General features: G+C 58.8%; 3 protein-coding genes across 4 annotated transcripts in view; 1 reads left to right on the top strand and 2 right to left on the bottom strand.

Moving 5' to 3' along the window:
* Positions 1 to 505: 505 nt before the first annotated feature.
* Positions 506 to 14,750, bottom strand: BLTP2 (bridge-like lipid transfer protein family member 2). Its single transcript, XM_049802814.1, has 39 exons — positions 14,601 to 14,750; positions 13,694 to 13,823; positions 13,377 to 13,423; positions 12,929 to 13,091; positions 12,731 to 12,849; positions 12,297 to 12,357; positions 11,889 to 12,087; positions 11,602 to 11,725; positions 11,093 to 11,217; positions 10,940 to 11,007; positions 10,697 to 10,845; positions 10,325 to 10,443; positions 9,922 to 10,085; positions 9,515 to 9,779; positions 9,186 to 9,391; positions 7,925 to 9,020; positions 7,496 to 7,687; positions 7,200 to 7,402; positions 7,002 to 7,120; positions 6,708 to 6,928; positions 6,374 to 6,564; positions 6,189 to 6,288; positions 5,913 to 6,115; positions 5,271 to 5,565; positions 4,975 to 5,132; positions 4,647 to 4,853; positions 4,425 to 4,524; positions 4,048 to 4,230; positions 3,635 to 3,756; positions 3,401 to 3,556; positions 3,197 to 3,318; positions 2,932 to 3,112; positions 2,766 to 2,852; positions 2,552 to 2,662; positions 2,330 to 2,465; positions 1,963 to 2,087; positions 1,518 to 1,619; positions 1,278 to 1,412; positions 506 to 1,065 (listed from the first exon to the last, which is right to left on the bottom strand). The coding sequence occupies exons 1-39, from the start codon at positions 14,669 to 14,671 to the stop codon at positions 883 to 885; spliced, it is 6,738 nt and encodes a 2,245-aa protein (XP_049658771.1). The 5' UTR covers positions 14,672 to 14,750; the 3' UTR covers positions 506 to 882.
* Positions 14,751 to 14,954: 204 nt separating this feature from the next.
* On the bottom strand, positions 14,955 to 16,944 carry SDF2 (stromal cell derived factor 2). Its single transcript, XM_049802292.1, has 3 exons — positions 16,736 to 16,944; positions 16,416 to 16,612; positions 14,955 to 15,895 (listed from the first exon to the last, which is right to left on the bottom strand). Exons 1-3 carry the CDS (start codon positions 16,911 to 16,913, stop codon positions 15,608 to 15,610), a joined length of 663 nt encoding a protein of 220 aa, XP_049658249.1. The 5' UTR covers positions 16,914 to 16,944; the 3' UTR covers positions 14,955 to 15,607.
* A 2-nt stretch (positions 16,945 to 16,946) lies between these two features.
* The window catches only part of SUPT6H (SPT6 homolog, histone chaperone and transcription elongation factor), a 30,605-nt gene continuing 21,413 nt past the window's right edge, over positions 16,947 to 26,138 (top strand). Inside the window, exons 1-5 of one of the 2 annotated variants that reach the window (XM_049802290.1) lie at positions 16,947 to 17,037; positions 23,553 to 23,694; positions 24,191 to 24,349; positions 24,537 to 24,607; positions 25,271 to 25,466. In XM_049802290.1, the coding sequence (XP_049658247.1) occupies positions 23,586 to 23,694; positions 24,191 to 24,349; positions 24,537 to 24,607; positions 25,271 to 25,466 (535 nt within the window). In that variant the 5' untranslated portion in view covers positions 16,947 to 17,037; positions 23,553 to 23,585. Of the gene's footprint in view, positions 17,038 to 17,826; positions 17,910 to 23,552; positions 23,695 to 24,190; positions 24,350 to 24,536; positions 24,608 to 25,270; positions 25,467 to 26,138 lie in introns of those variants that run through there. The other variant, XM_049802291.1, reaches the window with a different exon arrangement.

Raw genomic sequence — 26,138 nt, 5'->3', positions numbered from 1 at the left:
GGGTCGAGCGCCGGGGCTGCCCCCTTGTACCGGGAGCGCACCCCGGGACAAGCTTCGGCACCGGGGGCTCCCCCTTGCAGCCGGGTGCGCACCCCACCCGTGACTGATCCCCCCCCCCCCCCCCCCGCGCTGCTTCTGGGCAGGGCACACCCTCCGGGACCCCCCCTTTGCACACTTCGGGGTTCCCCCTAAAACCACTCATTCTCCCCTTGCACCCCACTTTTTGCCCCGCGGCAGCCGGTGGGGTACCTGCAGCCCCCACTGAGCCGCGGGCACCGACGGGGCTCACAGAGGAGATGGGAGAGGGACGAGTCCGGGGCGATGCAGGTGCTGCAAGGGACCTCCGAGTCCCCAAAAGTGGGTGCCCTGAGCAACCCCCCAGGAAGGGCAGGGGGTGAAGCTATAGTAGGTGGGGGCTGCCGAGCTGGGAGAGCGGTGACGGTGCTGAGCCTGGCACTGCGGCATGAACGGGGAAGGCGAGTAATGAGCCGCTGGCCCAAGAGTCTTCCAAATTAAAAACTCTTTTATTTAAACTCTCTCCAGTTCCCCTTTCTCCCAGCCTGGAGCGATCCTGCTGCTTCACCAGGCCCAGGGGCTGGGCCCAGCACCCGCACAGCAGGGAGGGGGGAAGCTCGCGGGAACCCTTGGCACGGGGGTCTGCGCCCCACGAAGCGGCCCCGGAGCACGCTGCGCCCCACATCCCCGTGCTGCTGCGCCCCTGCCCCGCAGCGACGGGGCTGCCGAGGGCCTGCGCGTGGCTAACCCCCGCCTTGGGCATCGCCGGTCCCAGCAGCGTGGGCCCCCCCTGCTATAGGGGTGCCCCTCCAGAGGGGGGGAGCGCGGGACACCCCCAGTCCCTTCCCGGCCTGCCGGGTGCTGCCGTCATTTGCGCCTGCCGAAGATCGACTTCTTGCTGGGGTTCTTCTCGCCCACGCTCAGCCCGATGAGCAGACGCGCCTTCTCGTCCTCTTCCTGCTGCTGGATGGTCCCGTCTGATTTGTTCTCCAGCTTCCCCCGCGTTTCCGCGCCCGCCGCTGGCTTCAGGCGTAGCTTCTCTTTGATCACCTGCCCCAGGATTTAGGGGGTTCAGCACCCCAGGGCCGCACCCGGGCTCCTCGGCACGGGTGAGAGCCTGAGCTGCTGAGCCAGCGCGGCTGCTTCCCGCTCTGGAGAACGTGCCGCCCACCGTGGGGTTTCCACCCGTGTCCTGGGCAGAACGGCTCCGGCAGCCTCCCTGTGAGAGGGAAGGAGGCACCGCAGGATGGGATCCCACATACCTGTGCCACCAAGGCTTTGCGGCTGTCCCTCTTCACCGCCATGGCGAAGTCCAGCCACGTCCACGTGTTGTTGTGGTATTCCAGGCACGGCAGCACCAGGTTCAGGTCGCCCCAGTCCACGCTGTTCTTCTCACCCTGGGTGACAGGGGTGTTAGGCAGGGTGGGACGATGCCCCAGACCACCCCCAGCTGGAGGGGCTGTGCCCCCTCCCCAGCACACCCTGTTCCATCAGCCCCGCACCTTGTAGCTGACGCAGAGTGGCACCTGCGGGATCTTGATGTAGATGAAGGAATTGTTCATGGCCGCGCGCTCCTTCATCTTGTCGATGTCATCCACGGGATGCTGGGGACAGATCAGGAGCCATGAGCAGAAGGGAAGGAGAGGGGACACAGCCAGGAACCAGCGGGGAAGAGACAGCTGGGCACTAGGCCATGGCATTGCTTCACCGGGGAGAGGCGAGAGCTGCTCTGGCATGGTGTTAGGAAAATGAGACGCTGCAGGGATCACATCAAGTGTGCAGGTGCTTGGTTGTAAAGGATGCAAATCCTCACGGTGGGAGGGAGCAGGAGAAAACGGGCAGGCAAGCGGGGTAGGACATGGCTGCCCAGCCCTGCGGCCGAGGGAAAACAGACTGGCTGCACGGCAGGACTCTTCCCGATTCCCCCCTCAAGGCAGCATCAGGTACCTCGGGCGCTTTTCGGAATGATCTTCTGACTCCCGATGTCCGGTTCAGTCCCTGGGCGACCCCCTTCCCTGGGCCCAGCGAGTCATCAGCCACGATCAGCTGCCGCGGCTTCACCACGGGGATCCCTGGGACAAACAGAGTGGGAGGTGGTGGCTGGCATCTGGCTGGGGGTTAGCCATGACCCAGACTCCTCCCAGCTTTGCTGCTCTCCCCCCTGGCTCCCTGCCCACAAGGTAGACCACAAGTCCCTGTTCCTCGATGTGTGGTCCACTAGCAGCTGCCCACAAACATATCCTGGACATGCAGCCAGAGCCGCTCAAGGACATGGCTCGGGTGCCAGGGAGCCGGGTGACCATGAGCGTCTCACCTGTCGTCACCAGCTTGGACTTATCTTCCTCATCCCCCACCTCCTCCTCCTCCACATTGCGGCCGGGGAAGAAGAAACCCATCATCCTGTGGAAGAACTGGTGGGTGAGCTGGATCGTGAGGGGCACCACGTTCACCTGTGGGGAGAGAGGCACGTCAAAGCCAGGCACACGCTGCCTGTGCCCCACAGGGACCCTGCCACCTCCCAGCCTGGCACCGGCACCTCAAAGTGCTCCTTGATGGAGATGCCTCCCACGGGTGGCCGGACCTTGCTGAAAATCCTCAGTGCCAGCTGCCGTCCGGACTGGCAGGAGCTCTGGGGACGCAGCACCACCTGCAGGGAAGAGGATGGGTGGCTGGGGTGAGGATAGGCCACCCTGGACAGGCCACCCATGGGTCCCCAGGGTGCAGGGCTGCTCCCGGAGGCGGCCGCTTGCCTTGTACACAGCGTTGGGCAGGAGGTTGTTCATCGTGACCCAACCCAGTTCCAGCAGATGCTCAGCCGTGTCATCAGACTTGTTGACCTGCGCACACAGACCCATCAGCACCGCAGGTCCCGGGCCCTGGCTCGGGGGCTGTGGGTGCCACCGGCTGGCTCGGTACCTTGCTGTAGAGGAAGCGCTGGAGCTCCAGCTCGGCTATGCCCAGCTGCCCGTCCTCCTCAGTCAAGCGCCAACGTGCCTGGGCGAAGTAGAACTCAGTCCGCCGTGCCACGCTCACGTCCTCCGGCTGCTTTCGCAGCTCCATCTTGTTGGCTCGCTGCAGCTGGAAGTCCTTGAAGCACCTGCAGCAGAGAGGGGAGCGCCGGGATGTGGAAGCCCTGGAGTAAGGGGGACACAACGCTGGGGAAGCCAGAGATGGTGCCTACCTGATCAGTATGTTCAGCTCCTCACTCTCTAGCTGCAGGTCAGCTTTCTCCTGGCTCAGCTGCTGCTGCAGCCTGTGGTTGAGGTCGAGCAGGCTCTCGTTTTTGCTGTCATCCTGCAGGGACTGAAGGACAGACAATCCTCAGCACCCTCTGCCCCAGAGCAGGGACCCCAGGGAGCCAGGCTCTCCCTGGAAGAGGGCTCACCTTCACATTGGAGTACATCTGCTTCTCCAGCTGCCGGATCTGGGCGACGTGCTGCCTCACGGCCTCTTGCAGGTGTAGGATACTGCTGCGCTGCTCCTCAGGATTGCTGGAGATTTCCAGCTGGAAGCGCACCCGCTGTTTCTTCTCACTGTGCTCCTGGATGTGGGGATAGGGCAAGGTTAGGATTGCCCTGGGCATAGCGAGCGACACGGTGACCCGAAGCCTTGTGAGTACCTTGCGCTTGGGCTCCACGTGCAGCAGCAAGTTGTTGACTATGTCAAGGATCATGGCATACTGCGCAGGGTTGGTGGAGATCTCCAGGTCGTGGTGGATCAGCGTGAACGTATCCACAGCTCCTGCAGGGACAAAGGGCAAATTGGGCCTCAACATGGCTAGAAATGGGAAGCGTGTGGGGGCCAGCCGGAGATGGAGGGGGATGGGGAACGAGCCAAGGTGGTTACGCTGGCTCCAGCAGGCACAGCACGTCCAGCACCATCTGGTGCACTGCCACGTGGCTGGGGACCCCTGCTGTATGCACCCCTCTGATCTCAGCAGGGCCAAGACAGACCATCCTTGAGCTTAGCTGTCACCCGTGGGTCAACCCAGAGGCTCTACCCCCCTGAGACACACTGCCTGGATGCACCCACCCTCCTGCTTCTTCAGCAGATCCTCCTTCTCCTGGTTGGCGGGAGTCTCGGGGGGCTTTATCTGCGTGGCCAACTCGGGGTCAATGTCATGGCTGTAGCTGATATAGTACATTCGGCAGCTGCAGCGAGAGATGATCCTCTGCACCTGCTGGGTCTGCTGGGCTTCTGAGGGCTGGTTCCAGTCTGGGGACAGGGAGGGGACCACAGTCAGAGGGCCATGGCCCGGCACATTGGGGACCTTACGGCACAGGGCTCAGAGCATCAGCCAGCTCCTGGAGCCATCTGGCGACAGGCCATGCTACTCTCAGGTTCACAGCCTTGGGGTCACACGCAAGTGGGATTGGGGTAGGCACAGCAGCCAGCTCTGCGGGCAGTACCTGTGGTGGTGCTGACCATGCCCCCCACCGCCTGCCCGCTCTCCATCAGCTCCTGCACCGAATCCAGGCTCCGCTGCCGATGCTCCTCAATATTTTTCACCTGTGGAGGCAAGAAGGCACCACTGGCTGTCCCTGCTCTCCCTGCCTTGGCCGGGGTACTGACAGCGCTGCTTGCCCCCCCCCCCCCCCCAGCTCACGCATCGCAGCCCCCCAGCCGCTCACCTCCAGCCAGAGCTGCCCATGCTCCCTCTCGGTGGGGCTGCTCTCCGTCGTGGCAAAGTACTGCATGCCATCCAGCAAGCAGGTCCAGGACGTCTTCTGCTTCAGCGTGTCCCCGTACCAGGCGGGGTGGTGCTGGCACTGCAGCAGCTGGGCCTTTGCAGCGGACACGATCACGCAGCCCTCTGTCTCTGCACCGCGCAGCACCATCTGCGGGGGGAGAGACCCTGGGGGTCAGACGAGCCCTTCTGGGGCAGGGACAGACTCTCTAACAGCAAGGCCATGGGGAGAGGAGAGCGTGGGGACAGGCAGGCTGGCCAAGGACAGGTACCTGGCAGTTGACCAGTTCGATGAGGCAGTTGCGGTTGTAGATGTCATCGGTTTGGCAGGCGGCAATGCCGCACAGCTGCTCGCTAGCCCCCGACTCCTCCTCCGTGAAGACCACGAACTTGTCTGTCTCCTCAATGAGCTTCTGCAGCATGTAGGCCCCTGGGGGAGGAGAAAGGGTCAGTGCAAGGCTACGGGGGGCTGGCTGGGGGTGACAGGGTGAAGGCAGGCATGGTTTTGGGCTAGCATGCACATTGCTGGCTGTGGGTTTCCCCTTGCTCCCCTCCTTGCCGTGCTCACCCCCTGAGGAGGCTCTCTCAGGACGGCCGCTGGTGATGGGAGCGGTCACTCTGGCAGGGACAGAGTGAGCAGAGAGCGGGCCCCGCTTCAGCTTCTTGGCTTGCAGCTGCGTGTCGATCTTCAGCCCCTTCAGGGCCTCGGTGGAGAGGTTGCGCTTGAGCACAGCCGCTTTCTTGTAGCCGTCATAGAGGCCGAAGGCGATGTCCCGGTTGGTGGTGGTCCAGGACGCCCGCAGGTCCACCAAGTGCAGCTGGTGCGTGTGGAAACCGTCGTCCCCATCCCGCAGGGGCAGCTCCTGGGCACAGAGGGTCAGAGCCTCAGCATGGCAAAGCCACTCCCAGCCCCTGCCCATGGGCCTCACACACTGGGGCTGGGAGCCCTGCTGGTCCCTGCAGGCAGAGCGTGGGGACCAGAGCCCAGGGGACCACCCCAGAGCCCTCAGCACGGACCCATACCAGGGATGCTGTGGCTGGAACAAGGCATCCCTTTGGCCAGGCGCTGGGGAGTTCAGAGGCCTTGCAGGTCTGTCTCCTCTCCAGCCAAATCCCTCCCCCATTGCACCCAAAGACCAAGGTCCCCTTGTCCCAGAGGGATGCCGTCAGGCCAGCACAGGCTGCATGCCCTATGTCTTTGCAGCGGTACCTCCTCAGCCGTGCGGTTGCTGTGTCGCTGGTAGGTGAGGGAGGACAGGCTCAGCAGATGGGTTTTCTTCACCAGGGTGTCGAGCCGGTGGTCGGCATTCTCGTCACAAGTGGAGGCCATGAGGTGCACGGTGACCTGGCTCAGGTCGCTCACCATCTGTGTGATGCTCCACTCCGAAATGAGGCGTCGCATCACTGTGCCGGCTGGGGGACAGGGAGAGGGGTCAGCCGGGGCTCTGCCCTGCCTGGGAGTGTGGCCAGCAGGGCCCCCACTCACCTTGCGGGATAAGCCGCTGGGTGCCGCGAGTGAAGATGTGCCCCTGGCAGCACTCCACCTGGATCCCCCGCTGTTGGGCAAAGGAGGCCCAGTAATGCACCTACAAGGGAGCAGAGAGCAGGGGCTGAGAGCCCAGCGCAGGCAGAGCAGGGAGGTAACACCGGACCCCCACCCCCAAGACTTGCCTGCAGCCGGGGGAAGAGCGCAGTATAAGACAACTGCTTGTAATGCTGCCCCAGCTTCTTCTTACTGGGTTTCATGTTGTTGAAGAGCTTCCCGCGACAGATGGGGCGCGTCACGCTGGTCCACGTGGCCCAAAAGTTCTGCATCCAGCGGAGGGTGCTGCTGTAGAGCAGGATCCGGGGCTGGGAGTGCTCTGAGAATACACCCGCCGTCAGCCAGCACTGCGGGGCAGGGACACAGCAGCACCCAACCCAGGACTGATAAGGATCGCTAAAACCAGCATGCCTCGCCCCATCCCCCTTGGCCCCAAGGGTTCCCCGGGGCACCGTCACCCACCCTCACTGGGCCGTGTCAGGTCCATCCGGATGGAGAGGTTGAGGTTCTCGGAGCGGAAGGCACGGTAGGAGTCGTACTGCTGCCCCACCGGCACCTCGGGCAGGAACTCGGGGGAGCGCAGCACCACGCCGTGGTGGTCATGGGGGTTCCCATGGCACAGCCACTGCAGGTCCAGCGTCATGCAGAGATCAGGCAGGTGCAGGAAGCAGCAGTCGTCGTACCTGAACGGGGAAAGAGAACCCAGTTACCCCCCAGCACTGGTGGCAGGCCCTGCACTCCTGGGCCCACGCTCACTTGGAGGCTGTCCGGACGTTGATGTCCAGGTTGCCCTTGAAGACGAACTGCCCAGGCTTCCAGTGGAAGGAGAGGTGGCTCCATTCCCAGTGCATGTTCTCCGTGGTGTTGTAGGGGTCCTGCAAGGACAAGCATGGGGAGAGGCAGGTGTGAGCCTAGCCCAGGCCACGCTCTGCTCCCTACCCCAGCAGTACCCACCTCGGTGGCCAGCTGGTGCAGGTTGGCCTGTTCAATGTCCATGTGCCAGTCCCCGTGGAAGAGAAGGCGGCTCTTGTCCCACCAGGGCAATGGGGCACTGGGGTCCTCTGAGGGCTTGGTGAGGAGATCCACGCACTGGCCGATCAGGGTCCAGGCTGGGTCCCAGCAGGGCCCCCAGACGATGGTGTACTGGGAGATCTCAGCTGGGGACATAGAAGTTGGCTCAGCCCTTTGCACGTCCCACGCAGCCCCGTCCCCACCGCGGCACAGAGGCCCCCTGTCCCTCCAGCTCTTACAGTGGAAGTCGTGGTAGAACTTCAAGGGTGGCATGTTCCTCTCCACTGTCGCATCTCCCCAGGGCAGTCCCAGCTTCAGGACCTGGCGGCGCCGCGAGCAGGCCTGGCCACACTGCTCGGCTCCGATCAGCCGGCCGGAGAGCTGCCAGTTCCGGATCTCAAAGAGGTAGCGAGGGTAGTCACGGATCCGCACTGCAGGGCAGAGGATGGGCTGAGAGATGGGGCAGTAAAGGGACGCCGCCCCAGTCCTCTACTCTGGGCCACGGCAGGAGCCGCTGTCCTGTCCCATCTCGGCTCCCTTCCCACTCCCTTGAACCTCCCCCTGTTTAGTTACACATCACGTGGTGCCAGCAGGTGCCTGTCCTGGGACCCCAGGCCACGCAGCCACCATGCTGTCCTCCAAGGTCACCCTCATGCAAAGCAACTCACCGAAGAAGCTGCCAACTCTGCCCTTCATCATGCGGCACCACTGGGTGACCATCTCCAGACCCTCAGGGGGGAACGGGCTGACACCGTCCACATCCCTCATCTGTTCCAACACACGCTCCGTGCCATGGAAGGACTCATCAGCCATGGCCACCAGCTCCAAGTGGGCCAGGGTCCAGGTGAGGAGGGCCCTCCGCATGGGCGTGTTGGCATAGAGGCGCCGTGAGCGCTGGATGTAGATCTCGATGTTCTTCTTCTCCAGCGAGGCGTAGAGCTCCTCGATCTTACGGGCAGGCAGCAACTCGCCGTGCTGCTTGCGCAGCGCAGCCACCTTAGTGTCCAGCAGCTGCAACCGCTTGGCACTCTCCTTGCTTTCGTCCTTCATCAGCTCGTAGTTGTCTCGTAACTTGACCTCAAAGACGTCATCCAGGAAGACCCAGGAGAAGTGCGTCACTTTGAGCAGGAGGTCGGGGGGCAGCGCCGTGCTGGCAGGGCGGCCGTGCCGATGCAGGCCTTTCAGCCACTTCTGCACGCCCACAGCAGCGTCCAGCGTGCGGGAGAAGTCGTACTGGTAGGGGAACTCGATGGTCACGCTGGCAAAGGAGAAGGCCCAGCCACGGTTGCGGAGAGTACGCAAGGTGGGGAAGGCGCAGCGGTGCAAGATGACCTCCTCCAGCTCTGGCAGCAGCTTCACCTCCACCTCCTTGAAGCTGAAGATGCTGTGTCCGTCAAAGCCAGCGGCCAGCTCGGGGCAGTAGCCGTGCAGGGCACCGCCGTGCCAGCTTACGGAGGTCCGTTCGGCAGCCAGGCTGATGTAGTTGGCCTCAGAGACAAAGGCTGTGAGCTTGGCAGAGCTCAGCTCCAGTGACAGGGACAGGAGTCTTTTGGGGGAGGTCCCATCTGGCTGGAGGGGCCCTGGTGTCTCAGTAGGGGTGACTGGGTGGGATGCTGGGCTCTCTGGGAGCGGGGAATGAGGTGTCCTGTGGCCGAGGGCGCTCCGCAAGGCTTCATGGCACTGCAGGGTGGCCAGGGTGTGATGGTACAAGTGCATGTGGTCGGGTGGGCTCCACAGCACCGCCAGCCCCTCGCCACACTGCACCTACACCGGAGAGAGCGAGCAGGCACCAAGTCACCACTGGGTCCAGCACAGCCCAGCTCCATTCTCCTCTCCAGCACCTTTCGGTGCCAGCCAATCCTTGCCCTGCCCCATCCATCCCAGTCCCACCAGTACAAGACAAAGCAAAGACATGACACCCAAACCAACCTCCAGGGAGCGGATGCTGCTGTGGTAGGTGACAGAGAGCATGGAGAGGTTGGCCACCGGATTGGGGATGGCAGGTGCTTTACAGCATGGCTGCATCTTCTCCGTGATGCTCTTCACCAAGGCCAGCACCATGCCTTGGACGCTGACCGTGCAGCTCTCGGCACTCCCCAGGATGGTCAACGTGTCCAGCCGCAGTTCCAGGGCACCTAGAGAGATGGCACGTCAGTGCTGGAGGCATGGAGGAGGAGGCACACCACGACATGCCACGTTCCTCTGACCGCGGGGCTCTTCCAGGACAGCCATCTGGGATCAGTCTGGATGCTACTTACCCACCAGAGCTGAGAGTGTGAAAAGGTTCACGTCCTCCACCTTCAGATCCACCTTCCAGAGCAGCCCCCAGGGCTCAGCTGAGGCAGAGGGTGGCTGCTTGGCAAGCCCAGTTCCACTGGGCCTTGGGCAGAACAGGGGCAGGACCCTAGCCAGGCACTCCGTGCAGGTGTCCGACGACTCCACTTGCAACCCCCGGATAGTGCAGTCCAGGAAAAGCGTGTCCGACTGGGCACTGGACATGCCCAGGGGCTGGTTGTAGCTGCCCTGCAGGACAAACAGGATGATCACTCTCAGGCTGCAGGATGTCCCCGTGCCACCGTGTGTCCCCATGCCACCTACATGGAGTTGCAAACAGGCAATCCCCCCTTCCGAGAGCCAACCCTCGCCCCCTCAGCTCGCCCCTCACCTGCAGGTTGAAGGAGTCGAGGATGAGGGCTTCTCCCCACACATGCATGTTGGGGGGATGCGGGGCACGCTGGATGTGCGAGTCATTGCCCACGCGCCAGCAGAGGTGGTCCACAGCCAGCACCGCTCGCTGGTGCACGCTCTGCGGCCGCAGGTGCTGGTAGTCTGCAGGCAGAGAGGAGGGGGTGAGTGCGGGCAGGGCTCACTGCTGCCTGCTCAGCTGCCCCCGAACAGGGGCAACCCAGACACAACCAGGCAGGAGTCCACAGCCCCTGGCCAGACACAGACATGGGCAAGCACAGAGATAGCATGGCCCTCCCCATTTTCATCCTGGTGCCTCTCCGGCAGAGCCACCAGCCCCCAAGAGCCCAGCAGCCACCGTGGTGCCAGCTGCCAGCCCGTACCTGCAGAGATGGAGTTGAAGCCCAAGGCGAAGGGTGGCGTGTCCCCCAGCTGCACTGACACATTGACATTGGACAACGAGGCACACAGGATAATGGGCGCTATGATTTGGGGGTAGCTCCTGCATGGGGCAAGCAGGAATAGGCTGTTACCCGGGGCACTGCGTGCCCCAGAGCCTGACAGGGAGCAGGCCCAGAGGGACACCCTCTCCACAGGGGCCCCCCGACTGCCTGCCACCCTTCGTACCAGCCTCCCCATCCCACAGGCCGTGCACAGGGCAAAGAAGTTGCTGTGTGCCTGGGCACCCTGCCAGAGCCTAGCAGGCAAGAGGAAACAAGCTGTGATACCAGCAACTGCCCTGAGGCTGAGTTTACCTTCCCTTACGCCCTTCGCTGGGGACAGGCACTGCCTGGCACCTGTATTCCTGTGCCAACAGGCCCAGCCAGTGTGAAAACTCTTGGTGACGGTAGTGGATGATGCAGGTGTTGAGCAGCACGGCAGCTGAGAGGTCAATGGCTGTGACCTAGAGAAGGGAGAGGGCCAGGTGGCAAAAAACTCATGCCAGGAGCCGAACCAGCTACCCCCGGGGGACAGAAGCATACCCAGCACCCACTCACCTGCACGCTGGTCTTCAGGGAGTTGAGGCACACGATGCGCTGGCGGCTCTGGGACAGGAGAAGGCCATCTGGGGAGAGAAAGGAGCAGAAGTGAGGGGTGGCAGAGGGCAGTGACAGCAGTCCTGTCCTGCAGGCGCCCTCCTGGCTACTTGCCCTCCAGCTGGAGGTCTACACTCATTTGGTCCAGGTCTGAGGTTGGCGTGAAGTTGCGCAGCGGGATCTGCTCCTCTTCACGCTGATATAGAAACTGCAGTAGCTTCAGGCTCCAGGTGAGGTGCCTGTAAGAAGCAGGGAGTCACTGCCAGAAGGGAACTGCACCGTCACGTCCTCCATCTACCCGTCTCTCATTCCCAGCTGACCAGCATGCTGGCACAGAAGACGACAGCAGCCAGTGCCCAGCTACAGCCCAGCCCCGGGCTCTCATCAGCAGAGGAACCCATCAGGCTGTCCTACTGGAGACCCAGCTAATGTGCCTTCCTCCTTCCCCAAGAGCCCAGCCCCAGGCCAAGCTCAGTCCTTCCCACTAGGGGTGGGCTCTAGGACTCGCTCTCTGCGGTCTGGCAGAGCAGGGGACGAGCAGGGAATGGCGCAGTTGTCCATAGGTCTGTATCCCCAGCGCTAATTGGGGCTAGGACGGCCTCCCCCTCCACCTGCCTCCTTACCTCTTCTGGCTGTTCATAGACAGCACCATGCTGGTGCTCTCCAGCTTCACCTCCACCCTCCTGGGGATGAGCTGCAGCGTGTCCCTGCTCAGCAGAGACAGGGACTTTAGGGGCTCCCCCGGGCCTGGAGAGGGACACACAGAATCACGGGAAGGCTCTTGCCCAAACCCCCACACCCTGCAGCGGGAGGGAGCGACGGCACAGCAAAATCACTCTGGCTCCAGGGTAAGCGTGGGGGCTGCCAGCCCCTGCCCTGCCCAGAGCTTGTCCCTGTCTCCGTCCCTGACCTGCGCTGGGCTGTTCCCCCACGCTGCTGCGCTGGGCCCTGGCAGTGATGCGGTGCAGCAGAGGGCTGCAGAACAGCCCTTCGTGTAGCTCTGCCTGCAGGGTCCGGACGCGCAGCCTGACGCCCACCAGCCGCCGCTTGCTGCTGATCTCCAGTGAGAGGGAGAGTGCCAGGGCCAGCTCCGCCAGGCAGGCGTCATCCTGCACAGGGACACGGGCAAGGAGCGCACAAAGAGTCACCCAACTCCCTGCTGATGGACGCTGCAGGTGAAGCACTGGGCACAGCACAGAGCCCAGAGCATTGCAGCATTGCCCAGCCTCAGGGACACACTGGAACAGGTCCTCAGGGTGTCCCAGAGAGCCAGTGTCCAGGCTCGAAATGTTGAATTTCTCCCTTTCCCAGCACTCACCAGCTGGCTGCTGCGGAGGACTTTGCTGTTCACCTTTGTCAGGCTCACCTCACAGGTCAGGCTGGGGAGAGCAGAGAACAGATGGAGGATGCGGGTCCTGCTGCCTGTGAACCAAGCCCCTGCCTTTCTCTTTTCTGTGGGACACAGGGACTCCAAGTCCCTGCTCCAGGTCCTTCCAAAAGCAGAGCACACCCTAACTGTGCACAGTGCAGCAACTCATAATTTGGAGGACACACAACTTGAGCTTCCCATGAAGGGAAAAGGGACCAGGCTGGCCTCAGAGGAGGTTAATGCGTCACATCGCAGGTGACATGGGATGCTGCTGAGCAGGACAGAGAGAGGCAAGACACCAGATTGGGGTTGGAAGAGCCTCCCTGCCCCCGAGACCCAGGGCCAGGCTAGGGAAGCAGAGTGGGGCGCGAACACAGCGTTACCTCTTCCCATCACCGTTCAGGAGGAGACGTGTCTTGCTGGCCTGGATGTGCCAGAGAGACTCTGAGGTGGCCACATGCAGAACCATGACGTTGATGGAGTCCATGTGGATGGAAAAGAGCTGGGGGGAAGGTGCTGCTGTGAGGGACGTCCGAGAGCAGCACAGCCCACAACAGCCTCTCACCGAGCCAGTGTCTCACCTGGCTAAGGAGCCTCAGCAGGGAGGGTTTAAGAGTCAGGTCTGCTCTGCTTTCATCTCCATCAACTTCTCTGGGAGCCTCCAGGACGGACGGCTGGAACCCACGGCCCTTCTGGAGATCTGTGCGGATTCGCACCTCGCCAAAACACAGCTCGAAGTAGCGCCTGCAGAAGAACAGCATGGGCAACTCTTACAAGAGCTCACACATGGCATACCCAACCCCATCGCCAGGGATGCCCCCCCGCCCTGGGAATGTGCAGGATCAGCACAAGGACATCCACAAGACACTGCCACCTCAAAGAAGAGCGATTCACTCCCACACAGAGCAGACCATGGGGAAAGAGGGACTGCAGAAAGATGTAAAGGCAGCAGAACCGCAGTCAGTGGGGCCAGGGATAAGCCAGACCCCCCCAAGAGAGCAGGGAAGGAGCCAGGGCAGCGGTACGTACGGCAGCTCCCGGCTCAGTTTACTGGAGATCCAGACGTTGTCGATCTCCTGCAAGGACGCACAGGTAGGTCAGAGAAGAAACAACCTGGCTCTGCCTCGTGATGCTCATCCCTACATTCCCGCTCCGCTCCCAATGACGGGCATCATGCAGGGAGCAGCCAAAAACCCCAAGTTTGGCTGTGGGAGGAAGGGCCTGGCACCAGCTATGGAGCTGTGCAACAGCATCTTGGCTGCAGGGATTTGCTGCCAGCCTGGAAGTAACTGCAGCTATCCCGCTTGGCCTCATCTGCTGATGACTGCCCCTTGCCCGGTACCCACCACAGTCTGCTGCTCCTGCTGGAACTTCAGGCTGATGTTCTGGGCCCAGAAGAAGCCGAAGGACCCAATCTTCAGCTCCGCATGAAGCTTCTGCCTGCACCAGGTGACAGCCAGGCGACATGCCAGCCACCTGTGGGGACAGGAGGAAGGCCAGGGTCAGCCTCCCCACTGGGAACTCTCTTTCCCCTTTGAGCAGCAGCATCAGCTCCAGCACCCACAGCTGGATGGGAGCTTCCAGGGCCCGGCCCTGCCATCACAGGTGCCCCAAGCTGGAGCAGGGACCCTGCGGGGTCACCACCCCCCCCAGCCTTAAAGGACCCCCTTTCACTCCCACACTCCCCCGACACCCCGTGCCACCCCTGTGGGCTCCCCTGGACTCCTGTAAGCCCCCAAGCCCCTGACACCCTCCCACCCAGCCCTATGAGCCCTCCCAACCCCTCCCAGCACCCCCCCATGCCCGGCACACCACCCCTCCAGCCCTAGGACCCCCCCAAACCCCTGCAAGCTCCCACCCCCCCCCCGACACCTCTTCCCCAGCCCTATGAGTCACCCCAAACTCCTGACACCCCCCCCAAGCCCTCTTTGTCCCCCCCTAACACCTGCCCCCCTCCCCCCAGACCCCCAACACCTCACCCTCAGGCCCGTGGGTCCCTTCCCACCCCTGGTAGCCCCCACACAGCCCCGTGGGCCCCTTCCACCACCCCAACCAGCCCTGTCACCCCCCCCCAAAACACCTACAGGCCCCCAAAACCTCCTGCCACCCCACTTCCAGCCCCATGAGCCCCCCTCCCCATCCTTGTCACCCCCCCCAAACCCCTGCGGGCCCCCCTATACCCCTTGTCACCCCACTACCAGCTCCGTGGGCCCCCCCCACGCCCCCAAACCCGCCCCCTCCCCAGGCCCTGACCGCGCCAGCAGCCCGGCGAGCAGCGCAACGACGACGAGGCCGAGCAGCACGGCGGGCAGCGGCGGCGGCATGGCGACCCCCGGTCCCGGTAGATTTCCCACCGCCGCCGCCGCCGCCGCCAGTGGGGCCGACCGCCCGCGCACCCGGAGTGGCCGCTGGGAGGGGCGGGGCGGGGGCGGGGCCGGCGGCGCGGCGAGGGCCGAGCGATGTTTTCCCGGAGTGAGCGGGAGCGGCAGCGCCCCTCCGGGGTTAGCACCGGGATGGGGATGTACCGGGTCCGCCCTTCCCCCAGTCCCGTTCGTTCCCTCGACCCCCCGCACAAACCAGCCACACGACAGGGGAGGATTTAGCTCTTTTATGGCCTTAGGTTCCCGACGGGGAGCGGTTTGGGGTACAGCAGAGGGGGGGGGAAGACGGGGACCGGAGCACAGGTTCCAGGGGGGGGGACAGCAGCCCTTTGGGGGGGTCCTCGGCCGGAGGGGACCGGGAGGGGGACGACAGAGGAGGGTAGTCCTCCGAAAAGGGTTGGGGAGTTCAGGAATCTGCTCCGGGTTAGATCTGGATGTTGGGCTCAGCTTTGGATGTCAGGTTCGGTTTTGGGTCAGGTCTGGACATTGGGCTCGGCTTTGTGCTGGATTTGGGACACGGGGACCTGCTTTGTGCTGGATCTCGGATGTTGGGATCTGCTTTGGGTCAGGTCTGGACAGGAAGATCTGCTTTGGGTTGGATTTAGGACGTGAGGACCTGCTTCATGTTGGATCTCAACTGTTGGGCTCTGTTTTGGGTCAGGTCTGGACATTGGGATCCGCTTTGTCTCAGATTTGGGGCACCGGGATCTGCTCCACATCGAATTCAGGACACTGGGATCTGTTTCGTGTTGGATTTGGGGTTCTGCGTCCTGGCATGTGTCAGACCCGGGTGGGGACAGGGGCCGGCCCCAGGTCGAGCAGCCCCAAACACCGCAGGGCAGCGCCCAGAGGCTCAGCGGCAGTCTGTCTGTCTGTCCATCACAACTCAGCGTGGTACCGCTCTGCTTTGAAGACCTCGCTGGGCTGCATGAAGATGCCCTCCATCACCTTCCAGTAGTTATTCTGGCTGGAGGCAGCCATGCCGTGCACCTCCTTCTGCCCATGGATGGGTCGCCCGTACTGCTCCCCCGTCACCGAGAGGAAGACGTCAGTGGAGGCGTGTTGGAAGCGCACCTCGCCGTCCCGCGCCCAGTAGGTCCCACTGCACACCACTGTCCAGTCATCCAGGTAGTCGCCCTCACCGGCCTCCCCGAACGCGCTCACCTCCTGCGGGTGAAAAAGAGCTCGTTTTGGGGCTGGGAGGAAAGGGGGGGACACTACTCAGGGGTGCTCAGCTGGGCCCAGAGGGCAAAGGATGGGGGGACAGGGGAAGGGGCTGGGGGGCGAGGAGGCACCTGGTTGGGACTGGGGCTCTGCTGGGACTTGGGGCGTCTGGTTGGGACTTGGGTGCTGAGGGGGGCAAGGGGGAGCCGGTAGGGATGGGGAAGCAGGGTGGGACTGGTAGGGATCCAGTTGGGACCAGGGAACAAGGCAGGGCTGGTAGGGACATGGGGGACAAGAGGAACCCAGTCTGAACTGGGGAACAAGGTGGGACTGGTAGGGACATGGGGGTCCCAGTCGGGACCAGGGAACAAGGCAGGGCTGGTAGGGACAAGGCGGACCCGGCTGGGACCGGTGGGGACTCGGGGGACCCGGTACGGCCCGGGAAAAGGGGCTGGGCCCGGGGGACAAGACGGGGTGGGAGGGATCCCAGTCCAGCCGTTGTCCCGGGGGTCCCGGCGGGTACCTGGTTTCCGGAGAGCGGGGAGGCGAAGCGGTGGCTGTGGAGGTTGCGGCCGGTGCCCAGGTGGGTGAGGCGGATGGCCTGCCCGCAGCGCACCGGCGTGCCCCGCTCGCAGACGGCCGCCGTACGGCCCCGGACCCGCCAGTAGCTGTTCCCGTCATCCGCCGCCGACACCCCGGTCACCGACTGCTGCCCGCTGCCTGCGGAGGGGGGAAAAAACCCAAACGCGTTCAGGTCCGGCCCGGTCCGGCAGACGCGGTGCCGGCGGGGGCGGAGAAAGGGGGGGGGGGGGGGAACGGACGGGACACGACATGTTCCGTTACCGGAGCCGTAGCGAACGTCGTGCGAGTGCAGACGGACATTGTGCCGCACGTTGAGCAGCTTCACCACGGAGCCGCAGGTAACGGGCCCGGGACCGCCGCGCACCGCCGCGCCCAACGCCAGCACCAGCACCGGCACCAGAACCGGCGGTACCCGCCGGCCCGCCACCTCCGTCCCCATCCCGCCGCCGGCGGAAGCGGAAGTAGCGCCGCTCCGCCCGCCCGGAGGTCGCCGCTCGTCTGCTCCGCCCCCCCTCGCTCGCCGCCGCCGCCGCGGAGGCCTCCATTTTCCCTCGGCGCTTCGGGTAAGGCCGCACCGGGTGGGACGGGGGGACCGCGACGGGCCGGGTGGGGGCGAGCGGCGGCGGGGGGCCGTGCCGGTGCCGGTAAGGCACGCGTCGCCCTGGTATTGGGCCGGGGGAGCCCGTTGCCACGGGAACGGCGGGGTCGCGACGGGCCCGGGGCGGTTACGAGGCCTCCCGGGCTGGGCGTCTCCGGCGGGCCTGGGTCTCGGTGAGGGCGGCAGGGACGTTCCGGTGCTTGGCGTGAGGCTGGGCCGCGGGGCCCGTGGTGGGTGGGTTGGTGAAGGCAGTGGTGGTTCCCTCCGTTCCCGGTTGCCGGCGGCGGGTGGGGCTGGCGGTAGCAGGAGTCTCCCGGGGCGAGGACCCCGTTTAGGGGGCCGTGCCGCAGCGGGGTGAGCCGGGCTGGGACGGGCAGCACCGGGGGCTGGGCTGGGGGGAAGGTGAGGCGGTTGGTAGGGGGGGGCCAAGGCCGGGGTGGGGGGCTGCTCCTCCGGGAACGGGAGGGTGCCGCAGCCCCCCACGCACCCCCACCCACCGGAGCGACCCGGTTCCCCCGTAGCAGAGATGGCAGCGGAGCCTGGGGCTGGGGAATATCGCTGACACGGTAGGAAAAGCCGGTAGGTGTGAGGTGATGGATATGGAAAGTGTCGGCTTGTTTTCCTGAAGGGAGCGGGGAAGGGGGGGGGAAGGATCTGACCTTTGTTTCTCAGGTACTCTGGGAGTCCGGATCGGCTCCCGCTCCGTGCGTGTAATTCCCGGGGTGCTGCATTTGGTTTTGCAAACTTCTGACAAGGTCTTCCGTGAAAAGCCGAGGAGCAGCAGCCTTGGAAGGCCTTTTCGGGGATTAATAATTGATTAAAGGGTGGCAAAAAAAGGTAGGGACGAATGATTGGTGCTCATGGTGGAGTAAGGTTATTGTGGAGTTTCACAGCCATCTCTGCTGCTTTTTTTTTTTTTAATATGGTGATGTGGAGAAGGAGAATTTAATCCTAAGTTATTTAGGATAGCTAAACCGGACTGTGGGAAGTTGCAGAGACCAGATAATACTGAGTGGCTGAGTGCTGGTGTGGTAAACAAGATACGATGGCAATGGGTGTAATGAAGGTGACAAACACTGCAGTGATTGACTCTACATCAGCTTTTACTATTCAGGAAAGAGCTGTTGGTGTCTCAGCAATTGTTTCTTTTAAAACACCGCTTCAACGCCCTGCCGTAGCCTAAAAAGGATATTTTGGAATTACTTAAAAGGAGCAGAGTACAAAACAGAAAACATCATTATGCTGCTGCATAAACGGTTGGCAGTTTGTGCCCTTGCTGTTGCCGGCAGTTCTGGTTAGCCCATCTCAAAAGGGGAGCACTGAAAAAGTAGGGGCAGGAGCAGTGCGGACAAGCAGGTTTCTGGGCAAACGAAGCCTTCCTTTCCTCACCTTAGGGGAGAAGCTTGCTGACAGGAGATACGATGCAGGTGCATGAAGTCATAGGCAGGTCAGAGAAAGCGAGGAGGCAACATCAGTTTACTGTTTCTTACAGGAAATTACAATGCAGCAGGTCTAAAATAAACAGGCGGAAGTGCTTTTTTTCACACAACATGCTATTAAACTGTGGCACTCTGCTACAGGATGTTCCACCGCCCGGTAGCATCGGGGGCGGTGGGACCAACGGGGAGCATTAAAACTAGCGAAGCAGGTATGGGAAGTTCCTGAGCTGCAGTGGCTGGCTGGCTGGACTTCCCCTGTCACAGCATCATCGGTCTCCAGTTGTCATTTTGACCCTGTGCTCCTTCACACATCTACCACTGAGGAGGGTGGGAATGTCTGGTTTGGGTCCCGACTTCAGAAATTTATAAAACAGCTATAAAAGCTAAGCACAAAACTATATATTGCTGATGCTGTATCAGGGCTGGCAGGCCCCGGGGGAGATTGGCCCTACAGAAGTCCCTGCCTGTACCAAGGAGTGGCTCTGAGGAAGAGCTCAGCACCGATGAGGTGCCCGTGAGCGTAGTTTGTTGCGGTGCGAATGCCTTACAGTGCTTCACGGGGATGTTTTTGTTAGTCTTATAAGCTTCAAATTAAAAGATACCAATATGATCTCATCTGAATTCTGTGGTGGGATGCAGCCTGGAGATCATTGCTTAGTCATTAGTGTTAAGTTAATGCATACTGGCTCAACTGTGACTTCCCCCCCCCCCCCCCCCCCCCCAAGAAAAACAAAATTGATTTCATTGTGAGAGCTTCAGGGGGTGGAATGGTGGCATTACCTTTGCAGTTCATTTAGGTTTTTTCCTAATGAGCCATTTCTTGTCACAGTCTTTTATTCCTGTGGATGTACTAGGGCCGTGCTTAAATTAATTTAACGAGCATTTCATTGACAAAATGAAGAGATTGGGCTTCCTTAGGCTTTACGTTTTAGTTGGGTCGAGTTTCCCAGCCTTCTTATTCTCACAGTGCTTTCTGAATCCTCTCCAATTTAACTTTTCACTTCTAAGTGTAGACATGAGAACTGAGTGAAACTGTTCAGTGGTGGCTTTGGCAATGTGATTCCATGGACCTACATGATCTTAAGTAGACTGCGAGTTGAACCATGAAATGGCAGAGGTTAAAACAATCCCTGTCTAAACCCTCTCCCCCACCCCCAAAAAACCCCACAAAACCAGAATTAGTGTGCGTCAGGGCCTTGATGTAGTTTCTTCCACGAAGGACAGGGAGAAATCAAGGACTTGCTTCTTTTCAGCACCCATGCTGTAGTAAAGCCTAGATTAGCACTTGTTTTTGCTGTTTTGTGCAGACACTGATATCCTGAGGTTGGTTGCTGAATAATAAATGTATCTTGCTGTGAGGACGCTCCTTGGTTATTCTGTGAGTACTGCTGAGGTCTCATGTCTTAGTTGGTATCCCTGTGCCTGGAGAGCATGAGATGCTTGTAGTTTCCCTCACCCCACACCTGCTGAGGCTGCGAAGCTCCTGTGGGGCATTGCCGTTCCTGATGCCATCCTGCATGTGGATGTGTCCCTGCCTTGCCAAAGTGCCACCGTAACTGGCAAGGTGCAGGAGCTTTTCCCGTAACATATTCTGATATTTTGCAGGTGCTTGCAGCTTATCTCTATTTCTAAACCGAATTAGTTAAATTTTGCTAGTGTGTGATGTACAAAGCTGCATCTGCCTCCAGCACTGCGATGTTTTGCGGTCCTGAGCAGCCAGCAGGTATCTGGATGTGTGGCCAAGGCTTTACAGTATTTGAATGTATGGTTTGCAGAATTCTCAGGTCCATCACAAACCAGCACTTGTTCTAAAGGAGCTGCCCCACTTAACCGGGGTGGGGGCAGCCCACAGTGCCTGCAGCCGATGTCCAGCCTGGTCCTGCTGACCTGATCAGAGCTCTACAGTCACAGTATTGACAGCAAAGAGAGCTATCTTCTCAGGGTCACCTCAGTTAAAAGGAGCTGTGGACTCTGGACAATTGCCACTGTGCCCTTGAGCTGAGCAAAGTGCAGATGCCCCTGGTAGAAAGCAGAGGTTGTGTAGTTGCTCAGCCCTGAGCTGCTCCGGCATCGCTGCCGAGCGGGAGAGACCGTGCTCGATGTGGAGGCACCTGTGCTTCCCTCACCTGCTGCTGTGCTGCTGTTGCAGCACTGCTTGCTGCATTGCCGTTGTCTTTGGTCCATCTTGGTCGGTGTCTAGTGGCTGTCAGGCATCTTTGGGGTGAAGCTATATATATATATCACCTATAGGAGCCTGTCTGATTGTGTACAGGTAAGCGTGCAGGATTAGGCACAGTCTGCCTGCCTTTTTGGTGCTCTAGTGCAATTTAGTACTTGCTCCCGTGCTGCAGCAATCTCTGACCTTCTCCCGGGAGTGTTACAGGAGCAGGGATGCTGCTGTGCCCCTCCGAGGAAAGGCCCGTAGCATGATACAGCTGGGCTGGCCCAATGCTTCTCAGTCTGGAGACTCTTAAATCCTCCCCAAGCCAGACAAGCTGTGTTGCTAGAGCAGGGCTTTCCCTGTGTGACCGACAGCTTGAGGGACTCCTGCCAGGCAGCAGCAGTGGTCTGAGCTCTGCCTCTGCACCTCCATGCACACTGTCTGCAATCTCTGCCTGCTTCCCTGTCCTGTTGTATTTCAAATGAAGGCCTCTCTGGCGCTGAGTGTGGGTGAGGCACCTTTAGTCCATATCTGATTCAACATCTCCATGGTAATAGCTACCCTTGCTTCCATTTGCCATGCTAAGTGACATCCCTGCTGTCCTGAGGTGGATTTCACTGGAGCTGAAAACACCCAGTTTTGTGGATGGTTGGCTTGTGTGGAACCTGCTCGGCTGGATCATTAAATGAGATGGGTTTCTGAAGTCCTAGCTGTTCCCTGTGTCCAGACAAATTTGATTTGACATGAACTGAAATTGCTAGGAAAAGCTAGAACAAGTGATGAGGAAGAAAGTTGGAAGTGTGAGTGAAACGCTTCAGTGGCAGAGAATAGTAAAATTGTGTGTGGTGCTATGACAAGGGGTTTTCTTTCTTGCTTGATTTGTGTGTTGATCATGGACAGGAGAGAAATGAGATAATTAGACTTGGAAATGCTCTAGGAAAAGCCACTTAGCCTGCAGTTTTGTGTATGTTAGTACACCCTGATGGATATGTGTAGAAGAAGAATTGGTGAGAAAGTGTGAAGTTGACATAATATTCATACGCAGGCTGGTAAACATAATAATTCCTGTTCCTCTGCTGTATGTAGTTACACAATTCATCAGTGGCATTTGTTTCAGGAACACATATTTAACTAGCATCTGTACCGCCCTCTGAAGTGTTATTTCTGAGAGGGAAGCTTAAATACATGCGTGTGACTCCTACAGTGTCCTCTCAAGGATGGAGATCGCCCTGTGCCCACACACCAAGCCAGAGCAGCCGTGTCCTGTCCAGGTGCAGAGCAGTAGCCTTGGCCCACTGCGATTTCTGCCTGTCTGGAGCGTCGTAGATAGATGTTGGTCACAGCCATGTAATCTGCAGCCAAGGAGTATGAGCTGCTATCTGCTTGTGTATGAAATCTGGCAGAGGTCTTGCCCTTGTCTTTGTTGTGGGTTTTCTTTAATGAGGTACGGCCGACACATTTGTTTGGAACTATTAGTATTTTAAGACTTAAAAGGTTATCCAAGATCGGCCTCGCGTGTTTCGTTTGGTTTTTCTTCTTTAAGGGAGAAATAAGTCTCTGGTTTTCTCTAAGTTGTTGTGTTTGTGCACCAGATGTATGGATCTCAGGGCAGAACAAGAAGTCCTGCACACAAGAAGCGTCATGGCAAAGCCTCGATCAGGTTGTCCTGTATGGGACTGATTTCCTTCCTTCAGCTGTTTTGTTTGCAGTGGGGAAATAATTATGGGAACATTTTGAAGCGTGTTTGTTTAGGTATCGTTCCCTGGCATATGGAATTATTTTCTCATCTTTTTCTCCCCTTTTTTTTTTTTTTTTTGTGTGTGTGTGTATTAAATTACATCAGATGTAATTTAACATGGAGGTTTTGGCTTTAGATCTGACACCCCCTGTGAGCTGCTTTTTGTGCCTTCCCAAAGGCTGGTACTTCTTCCTGGACTGGCGTTTTCATCTTCACAGCCATTTGAGGAATTGGTTTGTTTTTTCCTATAGCTGACTTCTGTAAGCTTTTGTTGTTTTGGTGTATGTAAAAAGGAACCAAAAAAAAAAAAATCCTTTGAAAATTTTAAAAACAACAGCAAGTTTTGTAACCACAAGAAGTGGAAGGCTCAGAGAGACAGAACTTGAGCTGTGTCTTTATGGGGACACACTTTTCTTTGTGCCAGGCTTGATTTATACTGCTTCCAGAAACCCCAGTTGGGGGGAAAAAAATCAAACAAAAGGTTCTGGATATAGAAAGTACCGTTTCTTAGTCTCTTATTATTTCCTAATCTCTGGACAGAGGCTCGGCCATGACTCTGGCTGTGTGGGGCAGTGGAGCTGGGCAGCCAGCAGCCCCCAGCCCTGACCCTGCAGCACTCCCCAGGGCTCTCTCCTGTTTGCTCCGTGGGGCTCCTCAGAGTCTTGCTAACAGCCTGCAATTGCAACTCAGTCAAGGGCCTTTTCAGAATCACCCTGGCTTCATTAACTGAGTGAGGATTAATCATATTAAGATCCTAATTGGTTGGACTGTGTGCCTAACACTGTGCAGTGTTGGTGGCAGCGTGGGGTTGCTTTCCTGGCCTCATGGGAGGGTATGGACAGGATGAAGGGCTTTGGCTGCATGCGCCGTTTCAGCCGCAGTCAGGAGCTCGGCTGCGTAACAAATGCTGCTGTGGCAGATCCTGTCCTGCTTGCTGAGACACGGGTTGACAGGAGCTAGCGGCACTTGGCTGCTGGCTTCGCTTGCCTAATCTCTGATGACAGGGATGTCCAGGCAAGGTGGACATGGGTAATTCAGGGCCTTGATATATAATTTGAAACCCTCTTGCCTTAGCTGTCTTATCTCCAAAACCCAGCAGGGGGAAGTGCTTGTGATGTGATAGATGTCTCCTCTTTCTCCAGTTCCTGTGGAGCCGCGTGTGAGACGCTGCAGCCATGTCTGACTTTGTAGAAAGTGAAGCGGAGGAGTCTGAGGAAGAGTACAACCAGGATGGGGAGGTTGTGCCCAGAGTAACCAAGAAGTTCGTAGAAGAAGATGAGGATGGTGAGTCTGCCTGTCTGTTCGGAGTTTGCTAAATTGCCTATGTGCCTTGCTGCTCTGTTTTACATCCCATGGCTCTGCAGATGGAGTAATAACTGTGCTATAATAGCATGGCCATCTGTAGTTGATAATCTCAGCTGTTTAAGTGCTTCCCTTCCTCAGAGTGCTTAGGTGGTTTTTATATTCGGCAATAGAAAATACACTACTTCACCCCCGTGGGACTTGCAGTCACACAAATTGATAGTAAACAGTAAAAGCAGAGGAATTCTCCCAGTGTGGTCACTCCACCTGTTCCCTCTGCAGAGAGAGCATGAGACCACAAGACAAGAAGTGGGGTTCTGGCACGAGCAGCTTGCTGGGTTCTGTGTCAGTAAAAGTGTTCAGTTAAAACTCTCTGTGTGGATAGTGTGAAGGAAGATGCTGTTTGTACAGAGCCGAGAAGGAGTCTCAGCAGATAATCAATGAGTAAATGTCTAGCACTTGCTGCTCTCCACCTCAGATGAGGAAGAGGAGGAGGAGAATCTCGATGATCAAGATGAGCAGGGGAACCTGAAAGGATTCATTAACGATGACGATGATGAGGAGGAGGAAGAGGAGGAAGAAGCTAGTGACTCTGGAGACTCTGAGGACGATGTTGGCCACAAAAAGAGAAAGCGCAGTAAGTTTTGTGATGAATGTTCATAGCAGGCCACAGCGTAATGCTCTCAGTGCCCTGCTGGAGAGCAGAGCTCTCGCTCTGCCCTGGGTGTCTGCATTGGCTGGGTAAGTTGTACCCTTCTCAGTGGTTGTTCTATTCCCAGGTTAGTAAAGGGAGAGTGTAACTTGTCTCTACTTTCTTCTCTTAGCTTTTGATGACCGCCTGGAAGATGATGATTTTGACCTGATTGAAGAGAACTTGGGCGTTAAAGTCAAAAGAGTGAGTTGTGTTCCCATGCTGCTGTTAATGGTGTGGTGTCTTGACACGAAGGAGGGTGGGCTCTTGCCTGGAGCGAGCGAGTGGTGCCTCCCATCTGCTCCTGCCCTCTTGGAAAGGGAGAACTGAGTGCTTGAAGGAAGCAGGATCTCTCCCTGCCCAGGCAACTAGGAACTGGCTTCCTAGGGTTTGCAAAACACTTTCTTCTGATTCCTAAAGTTTGCTGTACTCCTCCCTTCCCACTCTGCAAGACAGTCTCAGAGGAGCCTATCTTCCAATAACTTTCTCCTGCGTGGTACTAACCTCGAAGTCAGCACAAGCTCTAAAGCTCCTATGAGCTCTAAAGCTCCTTCCGTAACGCTTGCTAGAGAGGTATCAAGCCAGGTTAACATTGGTGGTGACAACATGCAAGTGACACAGGCCTGGACACAGTGCAGTCCTCAGCAGACAGTTATAGTGTATACACACTGTGCCCAATGAGCACCTGCAGTATGGCTCCTGAGGGGGTGGCTCTTCTCCCCTGTGTGCCTGTGCTGTGCTAGGCTCCATCCTGCTCCTGCTCAGGTGCCTGTAGAAGAAGTGCAGTTCAGGCCTGACAGAGACCACACTGAGCTTTCAATGTCTGTGCCAGGAATTATGTGCACTAACAAGCCATTTCACTTGCAGCAAAAATTCAGGCGTGTGCGAAAAATGTCGGATGATGAGGATGACGAAGAGGAAGACTATGGAAAAGAAGAACATGAGAAGGAAGCCATTGCTGAAGAAATCTTTCAGGATGGTGAAGGCGAGGAGGGAGGGGAAGCTGTTGAAGCTCCTGTTGCTCCACCAGAAGAGGAAGAGGAGGAGGAGGAAGATGAATCTGGTGAGTATGGATGGTCAGTTACATCCAAAGTTTGTCCTAGGATTAAAGCACAGGAACCAAGTGAAGACTTTTTCTGAGCTGTAAGTAACTAAAGGCTGTAGCCCTGTTGTGGTCAAGCCCTTGCTGGTCTGATTAGTACAATCTTTAGAATTAAACGTTTCTGGGTGGCAGATTTAGTTTGTCTTCTAAAGCACTATGTCCAGAAGCACATTACATGTGCTGAGGTGTTGAACCTCTCCTCTAAGCTGCCTCGAAAATGGAAATGCTTCAAAGGAAGGAAGTCAAGGTGCTGTTTAGTACCTCGCAGCACAGTGCATGCCTGCCTTACTTCTCTTCAGCATCAACCTATCACCACTGCTAGTACCATACTGAAAGGGTTTGAAGAATTCTGTCTATTGTCCAAAGCAACAAGGCCTTTTCTGACTGTATTTTCCGTGCACTGGGCTGCAGATAGTTGCCAGATGGCTTTGCCTGTGTCTGGAAGTTCATTCTAGCTTGTTATTGTGGTTCAGGCTCCTGGAATGTCTGAGGTTGATGTAGGAGATGCTGTGGGTAGCTGGGCAGACTGACAGCCAGCAGCAGCCTAAGTCTGTGGTGGAGGCTCATAGTTGCACTGGCTGAGCTGAGCTTTGTCAGAGGTACCAGTTGAATATCCAAGTGTCCTGACCACTA

This window comes from Accipiter gentilis, chromosome 6 (assembly GCF_929443795.1).
Source record: "Accipiter gentilis chromosome 6, bAccGen1.1, whole genome shotgun sequence".
NCBI classification, from domain to species: Eukaryota; Metazoa; Chordata; class Aves; order Accipitriformes; family Accipitridae; genus Astur; species Astur gentilis.
Note: the sequence above shows the minus strand (reverse complement) of the source record. Positions and strands in the feature narration are given on the sequence as shown.